The sequence below is a fragment of the Rhinoraja longicauda genome, chromosome 31, assembly GCF_053455715.1.
Source record: "Rhinoraja longicauda isolate Sanriku21f chromosome 31, sRhiLon1.1, whole genome shotgun sequence".
Classification (NCBI taxonomy): domain Eukaryota; kingdom Metazoa; phylum Chordata; class Chondrichthyes; order Rajiformes; family Arhynchobatidae; genus Rhinoraja; species Rhinoraja longicauda.
Window position 1 is genome coordinate 29,044,137 of NC_135983.1, and position 21,315 is coordinate 29,065,451.

General features: G+C 46.6%; 1 protein-coding gene across 1 annotated transcript in view; it reads left to right on the plus strand.

Moving 5' to 3' along the window:
- Nucleotides 1-21,315, plus strand: part of prpf4 (pre-mRNA splicing tri-snRNP complex factor PRPF4) — a 32,931-nt gene that overhangs the window by 3,751 nt on the left and 7,865 nt on the right. The window contains exons 3-10 of the mRNA XM_078426496.1: nucleotides 647-833; nucleotides 2,301-2,385; nucleotides 4,713-4,792; nucleotides 8,446-8,539; nucleotides 11,381-11,475; nucleotides 15,073-15,131; nucleotides 16,730-16,853; nucleotides 20,378-20,467. Coding sequence (XP_078282622.1) covers nucleotides 647-833; nucleotides 2,301-2,385; nucleotides 4,713-4,792; nucleotides 8,446-8,539; nucleotides 11,381-11,475; nucleotides 15,073-15,131; nucleotides 16,730-16,853; nucleotides 20,378-20,467 — 814 coding nt within the window. The remainder of the gene's footprint in view (nucleotides 1-646; nucleotides 834-2,300; nucleotides 2,386-4,712; nucleotides 4,793-8,445; nucleotides 8,540-11,380; nucleotides 11,476-15,072; nucleotides 15,132-16,729; nucleotides 16,854-20,377; nucleotides 20,468-21,315) is intronic.

Consider the following 21,315-nt stretch of genomic DNA (forward strand, 5'->3'; position numbering starts at 1 on the left):
TCACCACTCTCTGTGTGAAGAAATGTTTTCTCATCTCGGTCCTAAAAGACTTCCCCCTTATCCTTAAGCTGTGACCCAATATGTCATTGGGTATTTTTGTCTTGTGTTATTGGAGCAGCGAGGGGTGCAGCTGGTAATAGAGCTACAGCCTCGCAGCGCCAGAGACCCCAGTTCATCCTGACCTCAAACTGTGCACATTCTCCCTGTGACCGACCGCACATGTTTCCTCCCACATTCCAAAAAAGCAAGTTTGTAAATTAATTGATCTGAAATTAGTCTGAAATTGCCCCTGGTGTGTAGGAAGTGGATAATATAGAATGAGTGTGAATGGGTGATTGCTGGTTGGCATGGACTCAGTGGGCTGAAAGGCCAGTTCCCATGTTGTATCTCTAAACTACACTAAACTTTGACCGTCAAACATCTACTCCCATAAAGAACCATGGGATCCTTCACTTGAGAAATTGGTTTATTATCAAATGACTTCCTTGGACTTGTGCTCCAGGTACTGGATTGGATCTTTAACCCACAATCTTGTGGCTAAAGAGGGAGATGGGCTGCTAATAGAATGGAGAGAAGCTGGAGTTCTGGGGAAAGTGGAGTGGTTGTGTTTCAGTGCCATGTTAAGGTCTGTCCTTCCCCTGCCAAGGTGAATACTACGATGTTGAAGATCACATCAGCGAGCGGCAGGCCGAGGTGCTGGCAGAGTTTGAGCGCAGAAAGCGTGCGCGGCAGATTAACGTTTCCACGGACGATGCCGAGGTGAAAGCCTGTCTGCGTGCGCTCGGAGAGCCCATCACGCTGTTCGGTGAAGGACCAGCGGAGCGGCGAGAAAGGTGAAGTGTAACGTGGCTAGCGATGGAAGTAGCCAGCTTGTGAAAGGCTACAGTTGCAGTATTGTGAGCACATTTGGGACCCATATCTGAGGAAGGATGTGCTGGCTCTGAAGAGAAGGTTTCCAAGAATGATTTCAGGAATGAGTGGGTCAATAGTCGCTGGAGTTTAGAAGGTTGAGGGGGGACCTCATTGAAACTTACAGAATAATGAAAGGCTGAGTGGATGTAGAAAGGACGTTCCTTTAGGAAGGAGATGAGGATGAATTTCTTTAGTCAGAGGGTGGTGAATCTGTGGAATTCATTGTGGAGGCCGTCAATGGATATTTTAACGGCAGAGATAGATTGATTCTTGATTAGTACGAGTGTCGGGGGTTATGGGGTGAAGGCAGGAGAATGGAGTTAGGAGGGAGAGATGAATCAGCCTGATTGAATGGCGGAGTAGACTTGATGGGCCAAATGGCCTAATTCTGCTCCTATGAACTAATGAGCAATAGGAACCTGAGGGGCAACGTTTTCCACTCAAAGGGTGGTGGGTGTATGTAACGAGCTGCCAGAGGAGGTAGCTGAGGCAGGGACTATCGCAGCATTTAACAAGCATTTAGATATGCACATGGATATGACAGGTTTAGAGGGATAGGGGCCAAACGCAGGCAGGTGGGACTAGTGTACATGGGACATGTTGGTCGGCGTGGGAAAGTTAGGCCTGTTTTCGCACTGTATGATTGTAGCTCTAGTGGGAGTTAAAGTTCTGTTGGTATTTATTTTCAGGATCTGCACATCATTGGTGCTGTCGGTATTTATTGCCGATCCTTGGGAAGACGGGGATGAACCACATTGTTAAAGTGCTGCAGTGGTGAGGGTACAATATACAATACAATACAATATATACAATATATCTTTATTGTCATTGTACCCAGGGGTACAACGAGATTGGGAATCTGCTGTGTGGCAGTGGTGAGGGTGCACCCAGTGTGGCAGTGGTGAGGGTGCTCCCAGTGCGGGGAGGAACCGCATTGTTAAAGTGCTGCAGTGGTCAGGGTGCACCCAGTGTTTGGGGGCAGCAACTTCCAGTTTTCTTCCTCCTTTGTTTAAGCCGAGCTTTACTGGAATAACCGAATGCCATTGTGGGGTGATTTCAGAATTTTGGCGGCACAGCAGTTTGGTTGTCATGGAAAATGTCATCTACGTGGGGTTGCCAACTTCCTCACTCCCAAATAAGGGACAAAGGGTGGCCGCCATTGGTGGAGCGGGAGCTGGTGGCCGCTGGCTGGGCGAGGTCACCCTTTGTCCCTTATTTGGAAGTGAGGAAGTTGGCAACCCTACTAATACGGGACAAACTAATTTAGCCCAAAATACGGGATGTCCAAGCTAATACAGGACAGGTGGCAACCCTACATCGACGTCCTTTGTTGGAGAAGCTGCTGTCCGCTGGCTGATTGCTGAGTTTGTTCTACATTCTTTCTTCAGGTTGCGGAATATCTTGTCTGTGGTGGGTGCTGATGCCTTAAAGAAAACCGAGAAGCTAGAAGATGCAAAGAAAGGCCGGCAGGAGGTGTGCTGTGTATACAAATGTTCGATGTGCACTAGAGTGTGGCATTACTTGTTATTCATTGTCGAGTAGGTTTGAAATGTTTGAATAAGCAAATGCTTGTGGTTTGAACGGTTATGATCTGAAAGCGGAGGCGTGTGAGTGTCTAGGAGTGTCTGCAGTGTGGTTCTGACAGGGACACACACCAGCACTTGTTCTTTCACCCCCCCACCACCAGCACAGATTTTACTCTTGTTACAAACACGTGAACTTAAGAGATACACAGATAATCATAATCATACTTTGTTAGCCAAGTATGTTTTGCAGCATACAAGGAATTTGTTTTGCCACACAGTCATACCAACAAAACGCAACAGGGCACACACAATACATTTTAACATAAACATCCACCACAGTGACTCCTCCACATTCCTCACTGTGATGGAAGGCGAAAAACAGTTCAAACTTCTTCCCTTCTTTGTTCTCCCGCGGTCGGGGGCCTCGAGTCTTCCGTTGATGGGACGACCTTGACTCCCGCAGGCTTATGGCGTGAAGCACAGTGGTTTTAGAGGTGGTCAGGGAGGAAATGTCACAGAGTTACACAACTTGCCCACGCCGACCAACATAGAACATAGAAAAATAGGTGCAGGAGTAGGCGATTCCACCCTTCGAACCAGCACCACCATTCAATATGATCATGACTGATCATCCAAAATCAGGACCCCATTCCTGCTTTTTCCCCATATCCCTTGATATGTCCCAGCTACACTAGTCCCACCTGCCCACGTTTGGCCCATATCCCTCTAAACCTGTCCTTTCCATGTACCTGTCCAAATGTTTTTTAAACATTGCTATGGTACCGGGGTCAACTACCTCCCCCAGCAGCTCGTTCCATACACCCACTGTCTTCTGTGTGAAGAAACTTGCCCCGTAACCATGTGAAAATCTGTCCGGCTTCCTGGCTTGGCGGAGTGTAAAAGGGTGCCCTCTGAAAAGCAAGTGTACAATGCTAGCTTTTTAGGGGGAAAAGAACACGTTGCTTTTATTTTTTTTTCTGAATGGTCTGGAGAATTGTCTTCAAGGTTCAATGGTCAGATTTCAGGAAGAGATAACTGGCAGAGCCAGCACCTTATTTTCTTTTTCCTCATTCGTTTATTTCATTTAATCTTGGCAACCCTTAAAATTAGTGTGTTCACCTATCCACAGGCAAAAACTCATGCAAATAAACCGACACTGCAGAACATCAATAAGCATGCACTGCATTTCTAATTAGAGTGTGAATCTTTCTCGTTTTGGGTTATTAAAAACGGGACACGTGAATTCCAGTTCTTACGGCTGCATATTTTAGTAAATTTGAGAAAATGGTTCTTGCCGGTTATATTTGTGATCACTGTATAGATGTAAAAGAACGGTTTCAATGTCTTGTGTAGGAAGGACCTGCAGATGCTGTTTTAAACCGAAGATAGAGTATGGCAGGGTTAAACCGAAAAGTGCTGCTTTAAACCGAAGATCGGGTGAAAAAGACAACGTGCTGGAGTAACTCAGCGGGTCAGACAGCATCTCTGGAGAAAAGGAATAGGTGCCGTTTCGAGTGGAGACCCTTCTTAGACTGATGAAGGGTCTCGACACGAAATGTCACCTATTCTTTTTCTCCAGAGATGTTGCCTGACCCGCTGAGTTACTCCAGCACGTTGTGTCTATCTTCGATTTCAATGTCTTGCTGTATGAAAATGTTGTGGTGTGAAACTGGTTGTAGCCAGCTAACGATGTATTCGTGGCATTGTATCTAATCGAGTGATACAACGTGGAAACAGGTCCTTCAGCCCAACTTGCCCACAACAGACAACGTGTCCCGGCTACACTAGACCCGCCTGCCGCTGTTTGGTCCATATCCCTTCAAACCTTTCCTATTCATGTACTTGTCTAACTGTTTCTTAAACATTGGGGTAATCCCAGCCTCAACTACCTCCTCTGGCAGCTCGTTCCATACACTCACCACCCTCTGTGTGAAAAAGTTACCCCTCAGATTCCTATTAAATCTTTTCTCCTTCACCTTAAACCTATGTCCTCTGGTCCTCGATTCCCCTACTCTGGGCAAGAGACTCTGTGCATCTACCTGATCTATTCCTCTCATGATTTTTTTACACCCCTATAAGATTCCCCCTCATCTTCCTGCGCTCCAAGGAATCGAGTCGCAGCCCACTCAACCTCTCCCTCTAGTCCTGGCAACAACCTCGTAAAACACATCTATCACAGAAAGGGTCTGAAGTAGGGTCTTGATCCAAAACGTCGCCCATTCCTCTATCCAGAGATGCTGGTTTGATTTACCTTTCCCATGTATTTCTCTGCAGCATCAGCAGACCTGGTATCACGAGGGTCCCAGCTCCTTGAAGACTGCTCGTCTCTACATTGCACGGTTTTCCCTGCCAAGGTGGGTCCAGAGACATCAAACTGTCTGGTTGTGAATGCAGAAGATTCCTACGTTTTTGTTTTGTTTTGAACAGAATGTGGAGATTTAGGCATTCAATCGTTGAACTCCAGTATTAATTAATTTCAAATCACCTTTTGCTTAAGGGTCTCGATCCAAAACATCACCCATTCCTTCTCTCCAGAGATGCTGCCTGACCTGCTGAGTTTCTCCAGCGTTTGTGTCTACCTTCGATTTACACCAGCATCTGCGGTTTTCTTTCCTACACATCTTTACGCTTAGTTTAGAGATACTGAGCGGAAACAGGCCATTCGGCCCACCGAGTCCATGCCAACCAGCGATCCCCGCACACTAACACTATACTACACACACTAGGGGCTATTTACAATTATACCAAGCTAATTAGCCTGCAAACCTGTAAGTCTTTTTGGAGTGTGGGAGAAAACTGGAACTCCCGGTGATAACCCATGCAGGTCATGGTAAGTACATTTAAACTCTGTAATGTAGCACTCGTAGTCAGGATCAAACCCGAGTCTCTGGTGCTGTGAGGCAGTCATTCTACCGCTGAGCCACCGTGCCGCCCACAGTGGACCTGATTATAAATTGTCCTATGTAGGTAGGTAGGCATTCTGTTTGTTCCATACATGAAATCGCAGTTTTAGAATAGCAGGGATTAAAAGAGATGATGTAGAAAGAATTGTCCTTTCGACGTTTTCAAGTCGCAGTCGGTACTGTACGATACTGAACTTAATCACACGTGTGGGGAGCAACTGCAAATGCTGGTTTACACCAAAGATAGACGCAAACTGCTGCAGTAACTCAGCGGGACAGGCAGCATCTCTGGAGAGAAGGAGTAGATGACAGTTCAGGTCGAGACCCTTTTTCAGACCGACACCCATTCCTTCTGTCCTGCTGAGTTACTCCTGCATTTTGTGTCTATATAATCACACAGGTAATGGGTGCCAGACTGGAGTGTGGGACAACCTGGGCTCATCTAGCCAGTCTGCCTGTTAGACACATTTGCCCATGACAGCATTGGTAAGTGTAGGGTTGCCAACTTCCTCACTCCCAAATAAGGGACAAAGTGTGACGTCACCGCCCTGTGCCCCACGTGACCTCACCCAGCCACCAATGGCAGCTGCCCGGGCGGGAGCATGTGGCCACTGGCTGGGTGAGGTCACGTGGGGCGCGGGGCGGTGACGTCACCCTTTGTCCCTTATTTGGGAGTGAGGAAGTTGGCAACCCTACTAAAACGGGACAAGGGCGGTCCCGTACGTGACAAACTAATTTAGCCCAAAATACGGGATGTCCCGGCTAATGTGGGACAGTTGGCAGCCCTAGGTTAGTGTGACCTCTGTACTGAAGCTGTCAACATGAAGTCCCATCTTCACATTGAGGATGCTCTCCATTGTACAACACTTCTCAGTTTCAGTTTAGTTTATTGTCACATGTACCGAGTTACATTGAAAAGCTTTTGTTGCGTGCTGACCAGTCAGCGGAAGGACAATATATGATTCCAATCGAGCCATTTACAGTGTATTGATACATGGTAAGGGAATAACGTTTAATGCTAGATAAAGCCAGCAAAGTTTGATCAAAGTTAGTCCGAGGATCACCAAGGAGGTAGATAGTAGTTCAGGACTGCTCCCTCGTTGTGGTCGGATGAGAACTAGAGAGCAATGCTGAATTACTACAGTATCTACCTCGCTGGTGACCCTTGGACTATCTTTGGTCAGATTTTACTGGCTTTACCTTGCACTAAAATTATCATTAAACTGTCATTATCGTTAAACGATCATTAAAAACATAACAAAGTTGACAGCTTGGAGCTGAGCATTCACGAGGCACTGTAATCATCAGTAACAGCCGTCTGTAACTTCATGGCCGGGCATAATCCTCCCAGTGCCCCTCCCGTGAAACCCGGGTACTAACGTTGGTGCAATGAGGAATGCAGGAGACATGGGAAGAGCAGACCTGGGTGGTGCCACTGTGGAAAAGCTGAAGCTCATGACTGCAGATGTGGCAAACAGCACCCTGAACAAAACACCATCTCTCCACCGATGCTGCCCGACCTGCTGAGTTATTCCAGCACTTTGTATCTTTCCTTGGTAAACCAGTATCTGCAGTTGTGTAGGAAGGAACTGCAGTTGCAGGTTTACACCGAAGAAAAGACACAAAATGCTGGAGTAACTCAGCGGGACAGGAAGCATCTCTGGACAGAAAGAATGGGTGATGTTTTGGGTCGAGATCCTTCAGACTGATGGGTGACGTCTGCGGTTCCTTGCTTCTAACTGTGTTGCAGTGTGGAAGCCAGTGCTCTATAAAATGGCATTACTTGCACGCCACCATTTTGTTGGTAAAGTGTACGGTATATGCAACAATCATACGATTAAAGCCATCGTACTGAGACATTTACAATATAATAACCAGCACTAATATTTCACTGTACCTATGTATACACAACACTGCACGGCACTTAAACCATCTTACTGGGTAGCTTATAGAGCTAATAGATAATATTGTAGACCAATAATACAATCTTCAGAAAGCAAACAATTGCAGATACTGGAAACCAAAATTAAAACAAAATGCTGGAAAAGCAAGTCGGGCAGCATCTATGGAGACAGTGAATTAATGTTTCAAGTCGATGATTTTCACCAGAACCAGCAAATTTACAAAACTATTTTTAAAGTACAGCGAGGGTGTGGTAAAGAGAAATAAAGGGATGTCCGATAAGGAGGAGACCAAGAGAAAATTAACGATTACGATTCCTGACCCAAAATATCACCTATTCATGTTCTCCAGAGATGTTGCCTGACCTGCTGAATTACTCCAGCACTCTGTCTTTTCTCTCGTTATGATTTGTGTCGGCTAAAGGTGGTGGTGAGGCCTTGTTAATGGCAGCTAATCTCTCTGAAAGAGGTGTAAATAGAGGGAGAGCAGACAAGGCAAATAGCGCATATCCATATTCTCCAGAGAAGCTGCCTGCCCTGCTCAGTTACTCCAGCACTTGGTTTACTCCCACAAAAAAATACCCATGCTGGAACTGTGAGGTGCAGAGTGAAGAGGCTGCTGGATAACAAACTAACGAGAATGCTGAAAAAGTGCGGCAAATCAGGCAGTGAATGTGGAAAGAGGAAAACTGAATTAGTCTTGCAGGTCATTGAGTCACACAGCATGGAAATGGGTCCTTCGGCCCAACTTACTCACACATGCCCCATCTACACTAGTCCCACCTGCCTGCGTTTGGCCCATATTCCTCTAAACCTGTCCAATCCATGTACCTGTCTAACTGTTTCCTAAATGTTGCGATGATACCAGCCTCAACTACCTCCTGCTGCAACTTACCTGCCTCAACTACCTCCTCCTGCACCTTGTTTCATATACCCACCACCCTCTGTGTGAAAAGGTTACCCCTCGGGTTCCTATTAAATCTTTTAATACAATTAATAAAACTCTTCCAAGTGCAGATAAAAGGTCAGTGACTGGAAAATGATCAACACTTGCCTGACCTGCTGAATACTTCCAGCACGTTCTATTGAAGCTAAAACTACTTACTTGGAATAGTGTGCACAGAGTGGTGTGTGCACCAGTCTGCCTCCACCCTGCTTCATGAGGGTGCTTTCACTGGTCTCCTCATGTGCTGTATTTCCTAGGGCCTTGAAGCGACTGGAAGAGGCGAGAGCCAATAAAGAGACGCCAGACGCTTCCCGCGCGGCTCGCAAACAGGAACTCCACAAGGGTTTGAGGGTGAGTATGTGGTCAGGTTGGGGATGGACAGAATATAGACACAGAGTGCTGGCTGGAGTAACTCAGCGGGCGGGACAGGCAGCATGTGGTCAGGTTGGGGATGGACAGAATATAGACACAGAGTGCTGGCTGGAGTAACTCAGCGGGCGGGACAGGCAGCATGTGGTCAGGTTGGGGATGGACAGAATATAGACACAGAGTGCTGGAGTAACTCAGCAGGCGGGACAGGCAGCATCTCTGGAGAGAAGGAATAGGTGACGTTTCAAGTCGAGACCCTTCGTCCAGAAAGGTGGTTGTCTTGGCAGCAGGTTACGAGTTTGTCAATGTCCTTCCCGCACTCCGTCTCATCTTTATTTGATATGCGGCCCACTGATAAACTATGGACTGAGCAGTCTACATAAATAAATCTCTTGGTGCGTGGGCGCTGCAGCTTTGCTCGACGCTAATAGATGATACTGGGAATAACTAACTGGATAGCACAGGGGAGTCCACTAAGCGCCTCTTGTATCCAGCATGGAAATGTTCTGATTGGTTTCGAGGGTCATCGAGTCATGCAGCGTGAAAACCGGTCCTTCGGCCCAACTTGCAAATGTGCCACATTCACTAGTCCCGCCTGCCTGCGTTTGGGCCAATTCCCTTCAAACCCCTCTACCCTCCAAATGTCTCTTAAACGTTATGATAGTACCTGCGTCACCTACCTTCTCCGGCAGCTCGTTCCATATACATAAGCAACGTTACGTCTTGGGTATATCTATATCCTTTCCCTTTCCCGTGACTTTCATTCTGAAGAAGGGTCTCGACCCGAAACCTCACCCATTCCTTTTCTCCTGAGATCCTGCCTGTCCTGCTGAGTTACTCCAGCATTTTGTGTCTATCTTTGGTTTAAACCAGCATCTGCAGTTCCTTGCTACACATAACCTTTCAGGTACCTAATCTGAGGATGTTTCCTGATATTTTAAAAGTGGGAATAAATATTCTTCCTTTCCTTCAGCACTGAATTCTCTTTGCTTCTAAATTAACTAATTTCGACTATCTCAGTGGAAAGGCCTGATTGTTCCGAATAATCTTTCAATCTTTGTTTGATATGTGAGAGATGTCAGATAATGGGCATCCTTATGACATACATGATGTTGTACCAGTAACAACGTCTCCCTGTAAGCTGCCCGGTAATAATAACATCCACAGTTCCATTGCAAAATAATGTTATGTTTACTGAAGGCAGGTTCTTCAGTCTGAAGAAGGGTCTCGACCCGAAACGTCACCCATTCCTTCTCTCCCGAGATGCTGCCTGACCTGCTGAGTTACTCCAGCATTTTGTGAATAATAAGCAGGTTAAATAATGTCCAAGACAAGGGCCTATCACATACATGATTCGGGTCGAGTCTGAAGAAGGGTCTCGACCCGAAACGTCACCCATTCCCTCTCGCCTAGATGCTGCCTGACTTGCTGAGTTACACCAGCATTTTGTGACACCTTCGATTTGTACCAGCATCTGCAGTTATTGTCCTACAAGAGAAGGCCTACATTACTTCCATCTAAAACTGCCCACCTCAATTATGTTGCTAATTTTTGAGAAGTTTATGTTGTTGGTTCTCACCTAAAGCAGCTGAGTTACATCAGCACTTTGTGTCTATCTTCAGGGTAAACCTGCATCTGCAGTTCCTACACATTTTGTCTGCTCCACTGTGAAATCTCCTCAAGGTATATAGGAAAGAACTGCAGATGCTGGTTTAAATCGAAGGTAGATACAAAATGCTGGAGTAACTCAGTGGGTCAGGCAGCATCTCTGTAGAGAAGGAATGGGTGAAGAAGGGTCTCGGCTCGAAACATCACCCATTCCTTCTCTCCAGAGATGCTGCCTGTCCCGCTGAGTCACTCCAGTATTTTATGTCTATCTTCGGTGTAAACTAGCATCTGTAGTTCTTTCCTACAGCATACTCTGTTGTTACCATCTTGCACTTTTAAGAAAGATCTTACAATAGTTGGTATATTGCTTCCTCCTGCCTTTCTCTGCCTGCCTCTCACTCCCCCTCTCTGCCTGCCTGCCTCCCACTCCCCCTCTCACTCCCCCTCTCTGCCTGCCTCTCTCTCCCCCTCTCTGCCTGCCTCTCGCTCCCCCTCTCTGCCTGCCTCTCTCTCCCCCTCTCTGCCTGCCTCTCGCTCCCCCTCTCTGCCTGCCTCTCACTCCCCCTCTCTGCCTGCCTCTCACTCCCCCTCTCTGCCTGCCTCTCACTCCCCCTCTCTGCCTGCCTCTCACTCCCCCTCTCACTCCCCCTCTCACTCCCCCTCTCTGCCTGCCTCTCGCTCCCCCTCTCTGCCTGCCTCTCACTCCCCCTCTCTGCCTGCCTCTCACTCCCCCTCTCTGCCTGCCTCTCTCTCCCCCTCTCTGCCTGCCTCTCGCTCCCCCTCTCTGCCTGCCTCTCACTCCCCCTCTCTGCCTGCCTCTCACTCCCTCTCACTCCCCCTCTCTGCCTGCCTCCCACTCCCCCTCTCACTCCCCCTCTCTGCCTGCCTCTCACTCCCCCTCTCTGCCTGCCTCTCTCTCCCCCTCTCTGCCTGCCTCTCGCTCCCCCTCTCTGCCTGCCTCTCACTCCCCCTCTCTGCCTGCCTCTCACTCCCTCTCACTCCCCCTCTCTGCCTGCCTCCCACTCCCCCTCTCACTCCCCCTCTCTGCCTGCCTCTCACTCCCCCTCTCTGCCTGCCTCTCGCTCCCCCTCTCTGCCTGCCTCTCACTCCCCCTCTCTGCCTGCCTCTCGCTCCCCCTCTCTGCCTGCCTCTCGCTCCCCCTCTCTGCCTGCCCACCGTCTGCTCACATCAGTCTTTACTTTGTTTTTGTTGCAGGCCCTGAATAACTTCTGCAGCCAGATTGGTGATGACCGTCCCATTTCCTACTGTCAGTTCAGCCCCAACTCTAAGCTTCTGGCTACGGCTTCCTGGTAAGACTTAAGAGCAGTAGTACCTTGTTATGACATTGAGATCTGGATCAGTTCCTGTAGATTGGAGGGTGGCTAATGTTATCCCACTTTTCAAGAAAGGAGGGAGAGAGAAAGCAGGGAATTATAGACGAGTTAACCTGACATCGGTGGTGGGGAAGATGCTGGAGTCAATTATCAAAGATGTAATAGAGGCGCATGTGGATAGCAGTAACAGGATCGGTCCAAGAGAATCGGCCAATTCACTGGATGCATTCAAAATAGAGTTAGATGGAGCTCTGGGTTAGCGGAATCAAGGGTTTTGGGGTGAAGGCAGGAACGGGGTACTGATTGTGGGTGATCAGCCATGATCACATTGAATGGTGGCGCTGGCTCAAAGGGCCGAATGGCCTACTCCTGCACCTATTATCTATATATCTATGTATCTGCTAAGCGTTGCACTGAGTCCTGGGCTGCGTGGTATAGCATTAAGGAGAGAAACTCTGCCTCAGAGCCAGCATTAGTCAGACTGGAGCAGAGAGATGTAACGTCTGGGGATAGTGGTGTCAGTCACAAGGCAAGTGGCTGACACGTGCTGAATGGTGCAAGTAGGTGATGACTAGATAAGCTCGTAAAAGGAGAAAGTTGATTTTAAGAGAGAGCGTGTGTAATATCAAAATAAGCAGTCAGAGTTTCAATTGATATATAAATAGGAAGAAGGCAGCTAAGGTCAGCATGGGATCTCTGGGGAACAAAGCTGACAAATTAATTACAGGAACAAAGAAATAGTAGGTCTGTTAGTTTTAGAGACACAGTATGGACACAGGCCCACCAAGTCCACTCTGACTATCGACCACCTGTCCATGGTAGTTCCATGTGATCCCACTTTCTCATCCACTCCCTACACACTAGGAGCAATTTACAGAGGGCCAATTAACCTTCAAACCCGCACATCTTTGGAATGTGGGAGGAACCGGGAGCACCAGGAGGAAACCCACATGATTACAAGGAGAAGTGTAAGCACACAGACAGCAGCCGAGGTCAGGATCGAACCTGGGTCTCTGTTGCCGCGAGGCAGCAGCTTTGCCATTTGCACCACTGTGTCGTCCTAAACAAAGGTTTTTTTTTTTGCATCATTCTTCACCGTGGTGGACACTGCCAACACCCCCAGGGTAACAGACAAGCTAATTTTCTCCAGAGATGCTGTCTGACACGCTGAGTTACTCCAGCTTTTTGTGTCTATCTTGAGCTCATTTCAAATATCTGCGAGGAAATTACAATAATCCCAATCACACGGAATAAAGTTTAGTTTAGAGATACAACGCGTAAAACAGGCCCTTTCGGTCCACTGGGTCAGCTCTGACAACGATCCCCGCACACTAACACTATCCCATACCCACTTGAGACCATTTTTAAAATATTTTCCAAGCCAATTAACCGACAAACCTATACGTCTTTGGAATGTGGGAGGAAACTGAAGATCTCGGAGAAAACCCACGCAGGTCATGGGGAGAACGTACAAACTCCGTACAGACAGCACCCATAGTCGGGATGGAACCCGGGTCTCCAGCGCTGCATTCGCTGTAAGGCAGCAACTCTACCGCTGCACCACCGTGACCACCCAAGTATTGGAGAACTTTCAATCAATGGGATCTCTGCCGTCACTTCCTTTAAATTGTCAGCCGTCATGTCCCAGCATCTGACCCCAGTGCTTGGCATTTTTGAACACAAAATTCCAGGAAGGTACCAGTAGATGGGGGGGGGGGGGGGGGGGGAGATTTAATGGGAACGTGAGGATTAACTTTGTTTACACGGAGTGGTGGGTGTATGGAACGAGATGCCAGAGGGGCTAGTTGAGGCTGGAACTATCGCAATATTTAAGAAACAGCTAGACAGCTACATGGATAGGGCAGGTTTGGTTGGATATGTGCCAAACGCAGGCAGGTGGGGCCAGTGTAGATGGGGCATGTTGTTTGGCGTGGGCAAGTTAGGCCAAAGGGCCTGTTTCCACACGGTATCGCTCTATGACTCTCTCACTGCCATCCCCTAGTTCCCTGGATAAGTTCCTCCTTGTGTCTGGCTCAAAATTAACAATTCTTATTCACCTTTCTCCACCTAAAATTCTCTCTGTCCTTGTGAAGTGAGCTGGTGATTAATTTGTACGTCTGGACTCTATATGTTGAATTTCGAACGTTAAGTGCATGTTGGAATTATTTCAATTATATTTTTAAATGAACAGCATGACATATCAAATGTGTTGCTTGCATTACGGTTCGGGTTGTTTAGAGTCGGAGTGATGAGAAGGGGCTGTTTTCACGCTGTTTGACTCTATGACTCAAAGATTGGAAAACAGACAATGCAACTCCTTTGATCAGAAAGGGGGAAAGACAAAAGGCAGGGAACGATGTGCCAGTTGACGTAACATCTCGAGTTGTCAAGATACTAGAGTCTCTCATTAAAGTGGAAAAATCAAAACATTTAGGAAATATGTTTTTTACTCTTTAATGACCTAGTCACCATACTTTTATGAAAAATAAATCACGTTTGACAAATGTATTTGAATTATTTGAGGATGTGAAGGAGTGTTGATCGAGAGGACGCTGTAGAAGTAATGAGGGTAGACTTCCAAAAGGCATTTGGCAAAGTGGCAGTCGAGAGACTGGTACATCATTTAGCAGCCCAGGCCTTGGGCAGTTTAGTTAACGTGAAAGCTCACTGCTCACTGTCACATGGATAACAGAGTTGCAATAAATGGGTGGAGAGGTGTAATTAGTGCAATACCCCGGGGATAGAACATAGAACAATACAGCACACGAACAGGCCCTTCGGCCCACAATGGCTGTGCTGAACATGATACCAAGACCAACTCTTACCTGCCTGTACATAAACCATATCCCTCCATTCCCTGCATATCCATGCGCCTATCCAAAAGTCTCTTCAGTCCCACTGTGGTATCTGCCTCCACCACCACCCACATCAGCACGTTCCAGGCCCCCACCACCCTCTGTGTAATCTTTGAAACTTTGCCCCTCTCCCCTTAAACCGTTCATTAGGTTAGCCCAGTGCAAATATAGCATGCAATCCTGCCCACCAGTTTTACAATAATTCTATGCCAAAACAAAATTTCTCCCCACGTTCCTATCAATGCTACCCCAGATTCCACCGCTCATCTGATCGTTAGGAGCCCATTTTTTAAGATGTTGGAGGAAGCCCACATGGTTATAGGGTTTAGTTTAGTTTAGAGATACAGCGCGGAAACAGGCCCTTTCGGCCCACCGGGTCCAGGCCAACCAGCGATTCCCGCACATTAACACTATCCTATACCCACTAGGGACAATTTGTTTTACACTTACCAAGCCAATTAACTTACAAACCTGTATGTCTTTGGAGTGTGGGAGGAAACTGAAGATCTCAGAGAAAACCTACGCAGGTCACGGGGAGAACGTACAAACTCCGTACAGACAGCACCCGTAGTCAAGATCAAACCTGGGTCTCCGGCGCTGCATTCGCTGTAAGGCAGCAACTCTATCGCTGCGCCACCGTGCCGTAAAAATGGGTTCTGTTTGATTTGTGTATTTAATGACATGTCCTGATAATGTTTTTGTTCTTGCTTGTCTGCAGGAGCGGGCTGTGCAAGCTGTGGGATATCCCTGACTGTAGCCTTGTACGTACGTTGAGAGGTAAGACGTTCACACACCACAACTTGTATTCCACAAAATCTCAAGGTTACCTATAGACGAGGAAGGTCGTCTGGCACTCTTAGACAGCTTTCGAGGTTTTCTCTTTGTTCCTAGTTGATTGCAAAATGTTTGTGTCCGCCAATCCTCGCGATGATTACTCTGCATAAAGAAAGGACCATCAGCAATACCAACGTCCAATTGCATGGCACACCTTAATAGTTCTGGACCATGATGTCTCAAAGAACAGAGATTTGTTGTCAACCAACAAATACAGTTTGGGGTGGAGCTTGATTAAATGTTAGATTTCACAGAGCGTCATAAAGGAGTGGAGAGGTTAAGAGTGTTCTGGTACTATTTGTAATATCTCCGTTTAGCAGTATTGCGATAGTTTTCCAGGGTGTATTTTTGTTGTGACAGTATATTTCCTTTCCCACCTTTGTGATAAACTTCCAAAAAGGAGCTGGAGGTTTAATGTCATCAAAGGTTGCCAGGTGACTGGCAGGGCCTTAAACATCATGGCAGGATACAGGCCAAAGTCAGCAGCTCACTCTGGCAGCAATCCATCTCCACTGGATCAGCTTGACACCGTCTACACCCCTTTTCAACAGGCAAACGTAACTCCACCTCGGTCCCCCTCCCCATTCTCCACTGGCTCTGTCCCATACTTCTCTGGCAGGATACAGTTTTGCTTTCACATGGGTAAATTCACAGAATGCAGCCAGCCTAAATGAAGTCCCTGGACAGGTTGTGAAATTGGGTGCCGATCAACTGACCACGGGTCTTTGCTGAGGGCCTCTCTCATCAACAGTCTACTGGTCTCGTCTGCTTCACAGACAAGCCATCATTCCAGCCCCCAAGAAAAATAAAGCGACCGTCTCAATGACAACTGCCCAGTATCTCGAACATTCTCCAGGAGTAGAATTAGGCCATTCAGCCCATCAAGTCTAGTCCTCCATTCAATCATAGCTGATCTATCTCTCCCTCCGAACCCCATTCTCCTGCCTTCTCCCCGTACTATCAAGAATGTGAAGGGCTTTGAAAGATTGGTATTGCTGACTATTTGGTGAACAGTCTTCTGCACTGCACTACATTCAGCTTTGGATCACCTGGATAATAAAAATGCAGGGTATTCTGTATTCTTAGAATGCAGGTTATTCTTGATCGATGGTCGGCACGGACTCGGTTGGCCGAATGACCTGTTTCCATGCTGTTTCCCTAAACTTAACCTAAAATCTGGTGAGCTAAAACCAGGGAGGCTCGGAGAGTTGCCAAATAAAGTTATGTCTGTGCTGAAGACTACTGGACCTGAACGGAGTAGAGTTTGAAATGGCCTGGATACCTACCAATGGCCTAAATGCCGCTTAAGAAGCAATTAGACATGTACATGGATAGGTCCAACCCATATCTATAAGAGTGATATGGGTCAAACGCAGGCAGGTGGGACTAGTATAGATGGGGCATGTTGGTGGCAGTGGGCAAGTTGATATGAAGGCCCTGTTTCCATGACTCTAAGTAGACTGCAGTTAGAGTTGGTGACTTTAGGATGCTGAAGCTAACCAGATTGAAGGTGATGACTGGCTGGATGTTGTGTCTTGCAGGTCACAGCACAAATGTGGGCGCCATTGTGTTTCATCCTCAGGCCACCATCTCACTGAGCGAAAAGGACTGTAACATGGCATCGTGTGCAGCTGACGGCTCAGTGAAGCTCTGGAATCTGGAAAGGTGTGTAATCTTCACAAACAAGTTAACCATGCATTGGCCTACGTCAAGGTGAAAGGGATTCTGATGGATTTAAATGGTCCTTTCAATCTGCCATTCGAGGTGCAGTGTTCATTTCCCACAGACAACTTCCTCATGCTTTGTTATTTGATTAAGTATTCTATTTTCTGAGCTCACCTGCTGCATTAAAATAATCTTATGCCTATTTTTTTTTTTTTTAAACGAAACCCGCAATTAACATAATCCATTGCTGGCTCAGCCCCAGCCAACAATAGATCATTGTTGGCTCCACCTTTCCTGAGTCACAATGCCGGCTCCACTTTGTTTTGTAGCCTTCCCCTACCTCTCGTGTCCCCCTCCCTGACTCTCAGTCTGATGAAGGGTCTCGACCCGAAACGTCGCCCATTCCTTCTCTCTAGAGATGCTGCCTGTCCCGCTGAGTTACTCCAGCATCTTGTGTCCTTCTTCGGGTGTAAACCAGCATTTGCAGTTCCTTCTCACGCATTAACATAATCCATATTAATCAGAGCTGTCTTTACCCTTTGAATGTGCAAATCACAGAACTTGTTTGGAATTTATCCTCCATGTGAAATGCTAAAACAATTTAATATTCAACCACTTTACTTATTGCAATCCAGTTATGCCACATAGGTTGAAGAGTTTGACTTTGGAGTTTAGTCATAAGGTTATAAGGGATAGGATCAGAATTAGGCCATTCGGCCCATCAAGTCTGCTCCGCCATTCAATCATGGCTGATCTATCTCTTCCTCCTAACCCCATTCTCCTGCCTTCTCCCCATAACCCCTGCACCCGTTCTAATCAAGATCTATCTATCTATCTCTGCCTTAAAAATATCTACTAATTCCTGAGCAGAGATACGGTTCTACTTACAAATCAAATGGGAGTGGATATGAGCCTACCACAGGCAACTGTACCATTCAGTAGGATCAACATTGATCTGATCTTTGGCATCAACTGCTTGGCACTTTCCTGCCTTGCCCCATTAATATTCGATACATGATTCCCCCCACATTCAGCCTTAAATCTACTTCAAGACTAAAAACCATAGCGCTCTTGAGTCGAAAACTCCCAAAGGTTTACACCCGCCTGAGGGAAGAAATTTATCTTCATGTCAGTTTTGTGTGGTTGACTTCTAAACCAAGACTGTACGTTTATACTAGTTTTGTACATCCTCATTCGACATTTCCATCCCAGTAAATGGTGCAAATCTCCCACTATCCTCTCGGATCTACCTAGTCAAACCCTCGCAAAATCTTGTTTCAACGTGACCATCTTTCAGTCTTCTAAACTCCAGGCTTATTCTGTTCAGCCTTTCCTTGTTTTTTAAAAAAAAACTTATTTCAAAATGAATTGAGTGAAACGTCTGCATTGCCTATAGCCAAATGTATCCCTCCTTCAATAAGAAGACTAAAACAGTGCACAGTATTTCAAATATAGTTTCAGCCAAAGATCGACACAAAGTGCTGGAGTAACTCAGCGGGTCAGGCAGCATCTGTGGAGAAACATGGATAGGTGACGTTTCACAGAGTGCTGGAGTAACTCAGCGAGTCAGGCAGCATCTCTGGAGAACGTGGATAGGTGACACCTTGGGTTGGAACCCTCCTTCACAACCCTTAACAACCAGCACCTGCAGTTCCTTCCTACAAACTAATCCTTTTTCTCCAGAGATGCTGCCTGACCCGCTGAGTTACTCCAGCATTTTGTGTCTACCTTCGATTTAAACCAGCATCTGCAGTTTTGTTTTCTACACGTCTTTTATTGGTCTATTTCAAGCATTCAATATAACATGTCGCACTAACCCAGTGTTGCCTGTAGTGTATTCTCGGCCAGATTTGATATTGAAATTGGAGGTTTGAATGGTGTCAATGAATTTGCACTCAATCGTGTGTGAGGAACTGTCATATTTGTGTGAATTCTGTATTAATATCACTGTTCGTTCAGTTAGAGAACACTTCCCCCTGGCGTTACTGAACGGTGAAAGGCCTGGATAGAGTGGATGTGGAGAGGATGTTTCCATTAGTGGGAGAGTCTAGGACCAGAGGGCACAGCCTCACAATAAAAGGATGTACCTTTAGAAAGGAGATGACAAGGAATTTCTTTAGTCAGAAGGTGGTGAATCCGTGGGATTCATGCTGCAGACCTTCTGTGGAGACCAAGTCAATGAATATTTTTAAGGCAGTAATGAACAGATTTTTGATTAGTACGGGAGTTAGGGGTTATGGGGCGAAGGCAGGAGAATCGGGTTGAGAGGGAAAGTTAGATCAGCCATGATTGAATAGCAGAGTAGATGTGATGGGCCGAATGGCCTTCTGCTGCTCCGAGAACTTATGAACATGATGACTCTTATGAACTTATGAACATGATGGCCACAGGCATCTTCTCGAGCTGGAAATTACTCCAGCATTTTGTGTGTATCTTCGGTTTAAACCAGCATCTGCAGTTCCTCCTTACACAATACATTTAAATATGTTGATTCCAGCAGGTTGAGTGAATGTGTAAGAATGAACTGCAGATGCTGGTTTAAACTGAAGATAGACATAAAAAGCTGGAGTAACTCAAGAAGGGTCTCGACCCGAAATGTCACCCATTCTTTCTCTCCAGAGATGCTGCCTGACCCGCTGAGTTACTCCAGCATTTTGTGTCTATCTTCGGTTGAGTGAATGTGTTTGTTGATTGTTTTTAACCTGCACCGGGTTAATGTGTTTATACAAAACATGTGCTTCAGCCTCAGTTGTCAGCCTAAACCTACTTGTGACACTCGCCTGAATCTGCAGATTGTAGGTCCAGGCTGCACTGCAGAGAATTGATGGCATAATCCATGGTGACACTCCAGTGTAGCGCTGAGGGAATGCCGCGTCACTGGAGATGAGACGGGAAGCTGTGATCCCCACCTCCCCACCAAGATGCATATGAAAGATCCCAGATTACTCGTGTGTGAGGGGAATAGATGGGGCAAATGTACAGAGTCTTTTTACCCAGAGTGCAGGATTTGAGAACCGGAGGGCATGGGTTTAACGTGAGGGTGGAAAGATGCTGCCCTGAGGGGCAACATTTTTACACAGTGGTTGGTAGGTGTATGGAACAAGCTGCCGGAGGAGGTAGTTGAAGTCGGTACTATCACGACGTTTAAAAAAACCATTTAGAAAGGTACATGGGTCGGATAGGTTTAGAGGGATATGGGCCAAATTCAGGCAGGGACTTGGGCCAAGGGGCCTGTTTCCGCGCTGTATGACTATTTCATTTGGGAGTTGCGTTCCTGGTGACCTGACCCTCTTTAGTCCTGAATTTGCAACTAAAACAGATCATTGTCACCTGTTTCATTGTTTCTGGGAGCATTGTGCGCTCTAAACAGCTACGATATTTCCTACAATGGAGACTGCGAAAGAACTTTTGTTGACTGTAAGCCATTTTAGGACGTCCAACAATTGCGAAAAACACTCTAAAAACGCACGTCTTTGTTGAGTGCAAGTTCCCCAGATATTTCCCAATGCTTTGATCTTTTGCAGTGATGAGCCAGTAGCCAACATCGAAGGGCACACGGTGAGAGTGGCTCGAGTGGCCTGGCATCCATCCGGCAGGTTCTTGGGGACCACCTGGTAAGTCACGTCTATTATATCTATTACTCACATTAACATTGAATGAAAACCTTGCATCAGAAGTTTAACTTTGTCTGACTTCCATGAAGTGTCAAAGTTGCCAGGATTTACACCCATGGGATTGAGTTTTGGCTTTGACTTTGCTTTCTCTTCCACCACCTCATGTTCTGTAAATATCAAGCTGTTCCCATCATTTTCATATAAATACTAACGGTGTAAACACTCCAGTGTGTGTCAGGCTGTCACATTGGTGCCACATGCCCAGCTAAATGCCATGTTCTTGTGCTAACACGCTAACATTGTCTCTTATTCAGACACTTGTGGCGGCTTTTGCACTCTGTCCTACCACACAATGGGCCACATAGTGCTGGAGTAACTCAGCAGATCAGGTAGAATCTCTGAGGAACATGGATAGGTGACGTTTCGGATAAAGTACCTTTGTTCAGACTTTCTTCAGTCCCAACCCGAAATATTCCAACCAACTGCCTATTAAAATCTGTGTCAACCTATTACCTGCCATGCAGATCCTGCCTCTCCACTTTCCCACTTCCTTCTCTATCTCCCCCTCCCACAATCAGTCTGCAGAAGGGTCTCGACCCGAAACATCACCTATCCCTGTTCTCCAGCGATGCTGCCTAGCCTGCTGAGTTTATTCCTTGGAGCGCAGGAGGATGAGGGTTGATCTTACAGAGGGGTATAAGATGATGAGAGTCATCAATTTGTGATTCCCAATCTCGTTGTACAATGACAATAAAGATATATTGTATTGTGTTGTATTGTATTTAACTAACACCTACAGTTGCTTGTTTCTACTTATCACACAGTTGTTTCCTTACTTTGCAAATAAG